Below are 13,687 nucleotides of genomic sequence, written 5' to 3'. Positions count from 1 at the left end.
ACCATTTACTACTGAAAATATCAACGAGATGTTTATTTATATTTGAAGACATATTAAAGGCTTTAACGCTTGTTTTCGACTCGCACTACTATTCATGATTGAATAAAACTTTTGGCAGGTACTGTATGAAAAAGCATGTTTAATGAACAAGACTCGAGAGTATAATGAGCTTTTTCTCCCTACCTACGATTTTGCCAGCGCGCATCCAAGACATTATAAGGGGCACATCGCTAGAGAAAGTAAATGAAGTATACATATTAATACCTCTATAAATATTATATAAAACCTATCATTATTAACTTGCGTTTAATTTAAACAATATCTAAAAATATCGTACCACTAAAACTAACTTGTTTGCCTATTGGCAAGTGGAGCTGATAGCTATTTTTGGATTTTCATAAATTTCAAGTATTATTCTTCGAAAATATTCCCGTAAATCTAGAGAAAATAAATTAATAAAAATCTTTCAGGCAACTTCTGTAACCGTTCGCAACCTTTTTAGCACTTTTCTTATACAGGTAATCAAATTTTAATTTTTCCGATCAGTTGGACAAAATGACATTTCAAAATAGTTTCTCAGTAGTAACTTTGCAATAATTTCTACAAACGTGTGTTGAAATTCACGTGTGGTTTCACAGCGAGTGAGACCTCGTTGGCGCAGTTTGGGTGTACCTCGCATTGCATATACAGTATGTCGTAGCGCTGTCCTCCCACATTTTAATGTTCATTCTCAGACACACACTTATGCCAAACTTGTCATTACATACAACACGGGTGCTAGTGTATGCGTATGTTTATTTATATGTATGGTATGTAGCCCGTATTGTCGTTTGTCATCAACATCGTCATCATCGAATTAAAGTTCATCAACTTGTGCCGCTGCGCTTGTGAACCAGTTGACTTCGATTAAATAATATCGCCACTGTTGTTGATGTTGTTGTTATTGTCATAGTCGCTTAACAGCATTATTAATTCATGATGGCTTATGCGTATTATACTGGTACATAAACAAATAAAGTACATCCTCTTTCAAGCCGGAATCCACTGCTCAAAGTTATTTTCAATATAGTTCTTGATGATGTTCATGTAGGTACAAGTGTTGCTTTGTCAAAAATAAAATTAACGTTTTCCGCAGTTTTTCGGCAAGATCTTATATATTTAATTTGCATTTGTCATCTTTTAATATTTGACGTAGTCAGCTTTCTTTTTTGGATGGGATAAGGGTTAGCCATACCATTTTAGATTTTATGTTTCGTGCAATCTTGAGACGACTTAATTCCTTAAAAATGACGATGTAAAGTAATCTTACATACACAATTCGGAACGCCTTGAGTTCCGTGATAATATTAGCATATAGTTGGGACGAAATTGACATAGTTCCCAATAAAACTGTGGCATATACTTCCTTTTTTTAACTTATACATAACTAGACTACAGCGCGGTTGCTGATAGAACGCGTGCTTTTACTCGCGACAGACGTAAATCGTACGAATATCGTAAACATAGAAAGGAGATGTCAGGTAGGAATTGCAGCGGACACAAATAAAGAAAAAGGAATAACATTACACCAATTAATGTGTAACAGAGATTCAAAAAATCAGATTTGAGCATATTGACTTTAAAAAAAGTTCAACATTCTCAGAAATTTCGGAAAGCAAAGACACTTGTATAAAGATATAATACCAACCAGACAGTTATAAAGCCGACCCTGATCTTTTGCGTACCTAATAAACCTTTAATCGCTACATTTCTTACTATTATTCCGTTATCTCTTTTCACTTTCTCTGTACTACTCGTGAAGCATTTCCTAACTTAACAAGGGCGTGTTTAAAACGCAGCAAATGACTATAGTCCCAAATGGAAACAAGACAGAAGATTCGTCCATTCTCACAGATAATTGATTGTGGATACGTTCTGGTATCTAGGAGGTACATTCTCACATACTTTCAATGCGCGTTTGAAGGCGAGTGGTCGACCCGCAAATCCACACATACATCAAAATGGACAAATATTGAACATTATAGGAGATTCCAAACATTTTAGGAAAAATATATGACAATACCCTGACTCATAACTCAATTCCACCACTCAGACATAATACCCTTCGAATATTTGAGAACGTTCTTCCAGTCCAGTTCACTTAAAAACATTCTACATCAGGACAGTTCTAGATATTTGCGAACTTTATAGGTGAGGATAACCCTAGAAACATTTAACAACAATCTAGTCACATTCTAAATGTGTTTGTCTGCTTGTGATCGACTCGTAAATCCACACACACACATCAAACTGGGCAAATATTGAGCATTAAAATTATATATTCTAAACAATGTTAAATTAATGTAAATTATTAACTACATTTTATGAAATCTGAAGTCAGAATACATACGTACGAGGGCGGTTCAATAAGTACCAGTGTTTGAAGACAGAGTACGTTTCTGAGGGAAATTGGTGTTGTCATCTATCAAACCACGCCAAAACGAATTTCAGACTGATTGATAGGTTAGTTTGGATTTGGCAGCCATTCGACTGAGACGTGTTTCGTTATTTTCACTATGGATGGAAAAAGAGCAGTATGGGAAAAAAAGCGAGGAGATGAAAACAAAGTTGGATACTGTTCATGCAGACATTTCGCCATCTACGACCACAGTTAGATATTGCTTCAACGAATTTAAACGTGGGCAAAGATCCGTTTTTGATAGGAACGACCAGGAAGTCTGGCAAACGTTGTTATCGAGGGAATCATTTTACGGATTTTTTAGGAAAAGAAAGAACGATCACTGGACAATACTACAGTAAGTTATTAGACCGCTTCGACAAAAAATTGAAGGAGACACGGACGCATTTGACGAAAAAGAAGGTGCGTGTTCAACACGATAACGCACCGGCACATTCATCAGGAGTTGTTGCCACCAAAATGCATGAATTACGTTATTATTAACTGCTGCCGCACACCCCGTACTCACTCGATTTGACTCCCTGCGACTTCGTCTTGTTCCCTACCGTGAAGAAATGACTAGCGAGAAAGAAATTTAGCTCAAACGAGGAATTCATCGCCGAGACAGGGGGGATTTTGGAGAGTTCGACAAATCTTATTTTTTGTAAAAAAAAATGGCAGAAATGGCGGGAGAAGTGGGACTTTTAAAAAGGGGACTATGTTGATAAATAAAAAATTAAAAAAAAAGAAAGGTGCCTTCATTTCTAACACGGGTACTTATTGAACCGCCCTCGTATGCCCACTTGTAAGAAGTAGGTACTCTTGAACTTTTGATGTTTATCAATAGAAATATTAAAATTCTAAAAATCATTTGATGATAGGGAGAAGGTGAATGTCCACAAATTGTACCTGAAATGTGTTTCCTGTTTGACATATTTTATTAATAGATCCAATGTGTCTTGAGATCTTGTACATACCTCTCACTCAAAAATAAGCAAAATTTATTTTTAAAATTCATAAAGCTACAAATGGATTTACTTCTTTGTTGGGGGTTTAGTCACCTAAGGTTGTCGTTGTTCCTCAATTTTTTTTTTAGAAACCGCCAGTTTTTTTTTACAATCTATTGTTTATGAAAATAGATGATTTCGAAAAAAAAAAAATCAGTCACCAAAAGCGGTCAACGACTTTAAGAATCTTATTCCCACTGTAACGACAATTTTCTGAATTTTCCGGTAGGTAAATCACCTGAATATTTTACTTTTCATTTTGACAATGAAAAGGTAAAGGCTCGCATACATAATATATCGGAATCGGGCGGACGGCACAGAACGGAAAACATAAAGTATGCGCAAACATATCTATAGTGCGAAATACATTCATGCATCGGCATTTTAAGAATCTACCGAGATGCCTGGAGTTGGAATCAAACTTCTTCGTTTATGATTATAATGGTCTTTATTTAAAACCCATGATAGCTTATCACGATTGACACTACAGTAAGCTAAGTTCTGCAAATCGACTTCAACGTTCTGAAATAAAACTCCCAAAATGCCGTGCATCCGTTCCGTATGTCATCCGTCGAATTCTGATATGACCTTAGGGATGTTTGAGAGGTATGTCAAAATGCTATGAGAGACAAATAAAAATTTGAAAGAACGTTCCTCATTCAATTCTAAAACTCCTGTAAAAATTACAAATCGATTCACTAAACCGTTAAAAAGTTATTGAAATTTTAAAAAATTGTAATTTTACACGTCATTTTATGGAGATTCGTTAACCGAACAGATTAAATTTATTTTTATTAACAGAAAAAAAGCTATCAGAAATTTCAAACTTTTATAATAAGTAACTTGAACACCGGAGAATCACTTGAGCATAAGGTTATTCAAATTCACTAAATGGTTATCGAGGAAAAAATGAAAAATTAGCTGAAAATCTCGTTTTTACTTGATAATATAATGATAATATTTATAATTGTCTGAAATAAATGCAATTTTAAAGTTTTAATTATTATTTAAACATATTAAAAAGTTTTACGCTCATTATTAATAGAGATTGAAACTAAATATTTTTTTGTTTCGAAGTTGAAATCAAGGCATATTCACTGCCAAAAGTCAATTAAAAATTTTCCATATTATTCGTTATTTCTTATTTTATGGTTAAATTCCAAACTTTCTCTCAAACTGTATACTTTTTTTTAGTATAGATAGTAATTATTTACTTCATGATATGCTGCAAAACCTAATTAATCACGAATTTATAATTTTATGTACTCTCGTCTCTGACTGTACCTCCCAAATATCCTTAACACCTATGTAATCCGTGAGATCCTCGAGACAGCAAGTACATATAGATAGTTTTTGTATTTCCAAGTATTACTTTTTATCGTTCCGTTTATCTAGTATCTGAATTGGAATTCAATTTTACACTTTCCATATTTTACCTTCAGTAATTTGACTTATTTTATTTTACGCGGGAAATGACTTAATACAACTCTAGTACTGTGTAAGTTATACTGTCATATTTGTTTTGACCTTCCTTTCTTTGTGTATTTTGACATCAGAAAAGTTTTCAATAATAATTGCAAGTATGTAATGACTAATGAGTCAGAAAAAGGTAGTATCCAAATTTAAAGTATTTGAGTATTCTGTATAAGAAGGTAGATTCAAGAATTTCCTAGTTTTTAAAAAATGAAGTGATTGTGTTTCGTAGTAATTGTAATCATCATCATAAAGTCGTCAGTCCTAAGACTGGTTGGACATGCACCTTCACTCTTTGCTATTCTGAGCTAAAATTCGCATTTCCCTGAAACTAGAGCAACCCACATCCTTAACTATTTGCGAACAGTAATCTAATCTAGGTCTACCTCTACCTCTCTTAATTCTTGTTTCAGCCTCTAATATGTCTCTGACTAGACATTCATGCCTGAGAAGGTGTCCTACCAACCTATCTCGCCTATTTTTTATTGACCTCCATAGAGTCCTCTGTTCTCCTATTCTTTCCAATACCTCTTCATTTCTAACCTTTTCTACCCACGTTATCCTCATCATCCGCCTATAACACCACATTTCGAAGGCTTCTAACCTTTTCTTTTCCGCCGCGCCCACTGTCCATGTTTCGCACCCATACAACGCCGTGCTCCAAACATACACCTTTAACAATTTCTAAATTAACCGTTCGCGAACATAGAAGTGACTTCTTTTTATTAAAGGCGATTGGACCTTGCGCTATCCTCCTTACTACTCCTTCCATCCTGACTCATCTGACTTCCTAGGTATCTAAAATCAGCCACTTCTAATTTTTCGTCTCCTATCTTTATATTCGCTCTTTCCCTACTTTTTCTTCCCTTGCATACCTGTATTTTAGTTTTACTTTTATTTATTTTCATAGAATACTGTTTTGTCAATACTGCTTCCATTTTATTTAAAGCTATCTCTAACTCCTCCTTGCTAGATGCTAATACTGCTATATCATTTGCACATCTATCCCTACAGTTGTACTGTCTTTAATGATGCTGATCGCGTCTTCGATTATAAATTGTAATAAAATGTTCCATGCTGTGATACAGAAGCCGAAAATAATGTGAAAACACTCTGCTAAAATGGCACATTTGACAGTCAGCAAAAAGCACGTAACATAAAATAAAATAAATTAAAAATTTGCACAAATATTTATTTGAGTGGGTAATATAAAGTGTGTAAATTGACGAGCACATAAATTGGTGCTAACAAAAGTTAGAGCAAAACAACCAATCAAACAACAAATTAGGTATCACATCGTATAGTAAGTTGGGCTATTATTTAGTCAAATGTCTTACCTGTGCTATTGTTTAATTGGTTGCTAGTCTCGGCCTGGCTTATATGTAATACTATGGAAATAAAAAGGGATTAGAATTGTTTAAAAATTATTAGTTTCGAAGCAATTATATGTTGAAAAATGCAAGATACAATAAATTGGTTACTAGTCCAAAGGGATTTCAACAAGGAAAAGGGAACTTTTTCATTTGATTTTTTATGCTTACAGCTACAACTATACTTACGGGATTTGTTGAAATATACAATCCTTCAAATTTCGAAATAGATGTTAGTTGCATGGTATTTCAACAAATTATTGCTTCAAATTTAATAATACTTAAGTAAGTTCGAAAGAAAATTTATAATCGTGTATTTTTTGGAATGTTTCGCAGTATGTTTTTATTCAGCCACTATAACTATCATGATTGGCTGATTTTGGCACGTTTATATAGTCCAGTCCTGTAATTAAAAACTAGCTTTTCGTTTTTAATAATAACTACCCTATATGTACCTACATATTAGTGAAAAATTTCTTCGTCGGTAAGTTAACTATTTACAAGTTATTTTTATTTCTATGTATAATTCGGATTATTTATTATTAATAGCAGCCTTTAAAATTAGAAACCATTTAATATGTAGCACAGTCCTTTGAAGGTTGTTCATGATGTTACTTAAACAATAATTGAAAGGTTAGATATAAAACATTAAAAAATATGTCTTTGATGAAGTTATTTTAAGATACAGATTTCCTTGGATTATAACATATTTAGCTTTGGCACGCGTAGCAATTTCGAAATTATTTTATAGTATGGCATATGATTTATATTCAGGCGGTAAATAATCAATAAATGTAATTCGTTGATAGATTGCAATTTCAACAAATTTGCAATTTATATACATACAGATAATATTTTTTTTTTAAATAATAATTCTAATATTTTCGACTATGCTTTCACATATTGGATGCTGCGTGAGAGATATATATGTTATAACTGGAAACTGAGTATAAGGTCAAGTGGGCGTATGTGCACTGTTGTTGGAAGCGGTTGTTAAATGCCTGAATGGCATCCCAGTTGGTTTCGACATTCCAATGCCAACTCCAAATTGAGCGCCGGTACTGTATTACACGTTTTCTAGCATACTACACTCTAAACTAGACACTAGACATTCATTCCGACATGAATCCAAAATATGTTTATTATCAGACGAATATATGTCTGTACGAGAATAGAATTTCATTTTTAACCCAATGACTTCAAAATAAAAACAAGAAGGTTTGCTTAGTTCCCTCCATAACGACCGGACCGGAATCGAATCGGTTGATTACTTCTAAAATTATGCTTTTTTATACTTTTTGAATCCTTCTGATGGATTCGAGATTCGTACATTTCAAACTTTTGGCGCATTTTTTTGGCACCAATGTGTTACAATCGATTCAGAAGTTAGAGCCCGTTAAAACTTGTTTAATTTTATACACGATAACCTCCAGAGTGTATTAAGTTTGGAAATCAGAGACAGTCTCCAGGATGCTTCGGAATTGTACGAAAAACTATTAAATTGGAAAATATATAGACCACGATGTATCAAAAACGAGGCAGTGTCTATAAAATATTAGAATTAATTAATCCTAGTAGTTTAATTTATACGCCACTGCAATTATATAAAAATAGGGATGCAAATTACAGAAAATTTCCAATACGAATATGAGATTGAATCCTGCATTGATGCCAGGACGTTTTCCTCAATACTCAATAATTATGCGGCTTCGGTCCCATATCTAATTACGACTTGGACCAAAAAATGTATAATAGGCACATTGTGTGTCCAAAAAGTTGATCGAATATTATAATACTAGAGCTTTGTACTCATAGCTATAATCATGCTAACGAGTACTTGTATTTCTTTGATCGATCGCAAGGCCTGTCATTTCCAACAAGAAAAAAATCATTATGATACAAGTGAATATCGAATTTATTTCCGGCAAGCGAATGTGCTCGTAGGTAGTGGAAAAGGCCACTCGAACGAACAAACCAATTGGATGATCTTAATGTACAGATAAACAAAGGCGTGATAGTCTCCGAAATAATCGGAAATGGAAACCAGAATAAATAATAAAAAAGCTGAGCGAAGAACGCGGCATCGTCGGTACACGAAGAGGGGAATTAAAAATTTTATTTTTGGCTCGAGAGACAGGACTACTCATCCGCTTCTTCAATTGAATAACGACAAATGCCTCTGCCAAGGTATTTTTAGACAGAAGCGACCTAAATCTGTATTAGTTTTTTTCGATTTTACTTTGAGCCGGCCTAGTTCACGTGAACAACACGAAATAATATATGGTTATCATGATATAATGTTAAAAGACCAGATTTTTAAGCGGATGCGATCAGACTGCAGAGAATATAGAGATAGCATTGTGGTCTGCCCAAAAAAAAGAACTGCGAAGCTACATAACATAGATTTGAAAATAATAATGTAACTGATACATACTATATATTACTTCTCACTGTAGAAGCAATTCCTCTGTAAGATCAAAGAACTGTTACTGTCGATTAGTGTACAGTCATTTGTTTGCCAGAAGTCATCAGAGAGCATTGAAAAACCAACCCCGAACGCAACACCAACACAGTGCAAATTCGCAGACAGCTCGCAATACATTAGAATATAATTGTTAGACCATCTTCTGTACAGTCCCGATCTATAAGTTCCACAGATTTCTTTATCTTTTCGAAAATCAAGAATAGACTACGTCATTTTGACTGTAGCGGCAAACGAATGAAATACTTGCTTCTAGAATTTCTTCGTGGTGAATATTTTGAAAAGCATTAAAGTCTTTGAAAGTCATCTATACTGCCGTATTCTTATATGCAAAGCGTAAAAGACAATCCTCGTACCTGATTCTTTGAAAACTGTCCTAACCTAACCGAACTCTCAAAAACATTTAAATCAACCGTAATATTTCTCAAAACCTTTAAATTACATTTGTTATTACTTTATTATTTATATGAAAAGATGAGAAACGTGGACGCTGAGCGCGGTGGAAAAGAAAAGGTTAGAAGCGATCGAAATGTGGTGTTATAGGCGAATGATGAGGATACCGTGGATAGGGAAGGTTAGAAATGACGAGGTATTAGAAAGAATAGAAGACCACAGGGTGATATGGGAGTTAATAAGAAATAGGTGAGATAGGTTGGTAGGACACCTTCTCAGGCATCAAGGGCAGGTTAAAGAAATATTAAAAGAAACAGGAGTTAAGAGGGATAGATGTAGATATAGATAAGATAACTGTGCACAAATAGTTAAGGATATGGGATATTCTAGTTTTAGAGAAATGAGAAAATTAGCACAGGATATATTGAAAAATAGAATAGAGTGGAGGTGCGTGTTCAGTCAGTCTTAAGACTGATGATCTTATAATGATGACTATGAAAACATGGCTGAAGGATTTGTACTATTTTCCTTATACTACTTCGTATTTTTCAAAAGATGATGCCGTCATTTAATCATTGCATGTAATAGAGTATTCCAATGTTCGGCTCTCAACTCGCCAATAGTGACCAGAGTAAAGAGATTTCTTCCTCTTCATTCAGTGAAAATATTTTAGTTATGTCTGAATCGGGGCGGTTTTGTTCTAAAACCTACCTAACTTGTACTTATTACACATCGGCAAAGTTTGTCACATCTTCGTCACATGTGTTGTACATTAGCCAATTCACATCCATATCAAACGTATTTCCACTGTATGCCAAAACTAGAAAAAGAAAAAGGAAAGTCTATCCATATTCGCCTTGCTAACGCGTAATTTGGAAGCATCATTTGATTTCTTTTTGATGCTATCTATACATCACTTTACTGACCGAGGGGACAACATGGCTTCGTTATGATAACGCTCTAGATTCTTTGATCAGGTAGAAGAAAATTTAACAGACTTTAAACAACGGATTACATTTTCCACATTTAATTTCTCCTTGACCTGATTGATGTGGGTATATGAATTGTTGGACATAAACCACTATAAAATCTGTCATAATTAAACCGGTTTGTTTCATTTACATTAGGACGAATAATGAGCTTAATTATAAAAGCAACAAGTAAATTTAATTCGCTTAAAATCCATGAAGATTACCGCAACATACGATAAAAAATTTATTACTTTTGCTTTTGATTTATAAGGAAAAATCGTAGAAATATTTCAGATAACTGAAATTCGTTGTTAGAAGCAAAGCAAACATTTTCACGTTTGCTTACTAAAAAACGATTGAACTGTCACCCTACTATTAAAATTTGTATCTTAAAGAAAGACTGTAATTTAAATACGTAATATTTTATATTTCTGCTTAAATAATTATTTACTTGTAAATTGCAAGTGTGCGCATTTAGCATAGTGTTAAAATCACTGTACGTACTCTTATTGCAACACTAACACTTAAAACTCTAACATATTCGTATGTAGTGGTGTCTGTTAAAAATACAGATTTTAACACAGCATGAAATCTAAAAGTTGCTAAGAGGCTATTACAGTACCTACATCTCTGTTTTTTTTTTGCAAGGTAGTTAATGTTTTGTTGGTTTTTAAAGTTAATAAACCAACTTTATTGACCATCTCAATACGTCAATACGTACCATACTCAAGGGGAGATTGAAAATATTGTAGTCTATATATTTAGATATATTTCTTTAATCCATCTAGGAAAAAATTACAAATTAATATATGTAATTCTCATTACCTAAAAACGACATGATTATGATTATATTGTTGTAAGTGAGTAGTGATTGCTATTACATATTACTTATCGTTAGTAGATCGCTTGTAATGAGAAACTACGCCCTAACACTCACCGGCTAATTAAGTAATTTAACTTTAATTGCCAATTACTTTATAATTTACGTAAACTAAGAGCAAATCTGTCTTAAACGTTCACCTTTTCCTTAAAATATATTCAGGCAGAAACATTGGATGTTCATAAAACCTTAAACATGTATTTTTTACCAGTGGATCTACCCGGTTACTAATTACTAAAAAAAACGAAAGATAACATATGTATACGTAAGTCCTTGTCATAATTATCAAGGTTATTCACATTTTTATACATAATAGGCAGTATTTAAATGATTTTTTTTTTAATTGTGAATGGATAATAGGTGAGCACTAGATGCTTAAACTTACTAAGCATGACCATATTGTATAACTTAAAATGCAGTTTCTCTAAAATTATAAAAAAAAGTATTGGACGCATTTCATAACGGAAACCCAGCATAAATAATGTTAAAAACACATCTATTATAAGCTATCGTAAGCCATGAACAAATTAAACCTTCGCTTACAGAAATGAATGGCGACTGGCCTTAAAAATTGGTGTTTCGGCATTACTGTAAATACTCAATATTTAGCACTTCCCCGGTCGTATTACTTGGAAAGACATTTTTTTGTACTAACCTAATGGTTATAAAAATTTTAAAAGTTTTTTATTCTATTTTAACATAATCTTTCTTTCGCTGGACGTCATACTATTTACTTGGGACCTTCCTTGTCCTCAATTTCCACTTCACACGATCTTGTGCTGTGTTGGCGTCTAACTCAATTTCTTTCAAGTCTTTTTAGACCATTGTCAACCAAGCGAAGGGTGGTCTTCCTCGCCTTTAATTTTTTTTTGGCATGCCAAAATACAGTGTGGTTCTCAGGTCTTCTCCGTTCATGACCATATCATCTGAAACGATTTTGTCTCACTTTTTCTACAGGGGGTCACTTTGAAGCTCCCCCTAATATATTCATTTCGTATTCTATCCAGAAAGGTACCTCCTGCTGACCAGCAAAGAATCGCACACATGATACCCGTGATCTGTCATCACTTACATCAACCTGTTAATATTCTATGGGTTAGGTTAGGTCTTTGTCAATTTTACCATTATCACTTATTACTGAGACCAGATATTTGAACTGGGTAATTGTAGGTACCGGTGTAGTCCCAATACAGAAACGTATACCGTCCGGGTTAGTAGTGCCATCGAATAAGCAGGACATGTGCTCAGGTTTTGTTCTACTTATTTTGATACCGTCGAAGGAATTAAAATTCTGTTGTAGTTCATTTACCTCGTCCGAAATTAAAACGATATGATCAGTATATACCATGTGCTATGGAAGTGGCTTTTGGCAGTGTCTTGTCAGATAATCCATGGTTATATTAAATAACAATAGGTTAAGCGTTGAGCGTTGATGTACGCCGACCATAAGTCTAAAAGCTCTCCGCTCAAACCTGCTGGACTGTTTACTTGGGTTGTTATAGGTAAATGTAATGTTCAGGCACTAGTTGCTGTCTGAGTGCTTCCCAAATTTGATCTCTTTTTCTAAGTCAATAAAGATCATACGAAGATTTTTCTGATTAGTTTTGGCTTTCTCCATCGTTATTCTCAACGTTTGAATTGCATTTGATGTATTCTGATCTCATTTATGAAAAATACATTCATTTGGGGTCTTTACTTACTATTGGTTTGATCGATTGTAGATCATTGGTTTCCGTAATTTCAACGTATGTGACATTAATTTAATGGCTCTGCAGTTGGAACATTCTCTGGTGGCTTCCTTACTTTTGTAGAAAGGCACAAAAAAATCTTTTCACCGGGCGCTCGGGAGCTTCTCATCTAGAATCAGCTTGTTTAGCATTTCTAATAGCCATTGGACTCTTTGGTCCGCCAAGAGTTTCTAGACTTCTGATGGGATCTCATCTGGACTCGGTGACATGTTGTTTTTCATATAGTGTACGGGTCGTTTGACTTCATCCCCTTGAATTGTTGAAATCGGACCATAGACAGGTCCAGATTAGCAATAGTCCTTACATCTTGGACGAACTAGGTTAAGAAGATCTTTATAGTATTCCTTTCAACTGCTTGTGATATCTTCGTCTTGTGTTAAAAGTTGGTAATCTTTATTGTTAATATACTTCACTGTTGTTATGTCTTTTGTGTGGTTATTTCTTATTTTCCCTATTTTGTGTATGTCTAGATGTATGTTGGCCGTTTCCAGTTTTTCGCAAAATTCAAGATTTGCCTCTGCTCTTTATATGGCTACCAATGTCTTAGCTTATTTCTTATTATACACAGCGAGGTCATTTTCATCCTTTGTGGACTGCCAAATTTTCAGAGTTTTTTTCTTGGCTGATGTTGCTTCTTTTATGTTTGGATTTCACCACCTAATTTCTCTATTTGGGTTTCTTCTTGCTTTCGTCATTCCTAAGTGTTCCTTTACTAAACTAGTGCATAGTTTTTTAAAAACTTTTTATTTGTTCGATTTACGGTGTCAGTCGGTTGAATATATTCCTTCAAATGTTGCAAAAATAATTCTTCTCTGGGTTCCTTTAATACTCTCCAGTTTATCTTAGGTGTCAGTTTCCTGGTTACTTTCATAGTTGTAGGAGGTTTATACACGGTAACTACGATTCTATATTGATTTATAAGTGGT

General features: G+C 34.0%; 1 protein-coding gene and 1 long non-coding RNA gene across 3 annotated transcripts in view; one reads left to right on the top strand and one right to left on the bottom strand.

Moving 5' to 3' along the window:
* The window catches only part of LOC108736170, a 103,560-nt gene that overhangs the window by 9,633 nt on the left and 80,240 nt on the right, over positions 1-13,687 (bottom strand). Inside the window, exon 4 of one of the 2 annotated variants that reach the window (XM_018468495.1) lies at positions 6,255-6,305. The exons of the other annotated variant lie outside the window; for it this stretch is intronic. Coding sequence (XP_018323997.1) covers positions 6,294-6,305 — 12 coding nt within the window. The 3' untranslated portion in view covers positions 6,255-6,293. The remainder of the gene's footprint in view (positions 1-6,254; positions 6,306-13,687) is intronic. 2 annotated transcript variants of the gene reach the window in all.
* LOC108736183 overlaps positions 1-13,687 on the top strand; it is an 84,329-nt gene that overhangs the window by 7,795 nt on the left and 62,847 nt on the right. The window lies entirely within an intron of this gene.

This window comes from Agrilus planipennis, unplaced genomic scaffold (genome assembly GCF_000699045.2).
Source record: "Agrilus planipennis isolate EAB-ADULT unplaced genomic scaffold, Apla_2.0 scaffold100, whole genome shotgun sequence".
NCBI classification, from domain to species: domain Eukaryota; kingdom Metazoa; phylum Arthropoda; class Insecta; order Coleoptera; family Buprestidae; genus Agrilus; species Agrilus planipennis.
Note: the sequence above shows the minus strand (reverse complement) of the source record. Positions and strands in the feature narration are given on the sequence as shown.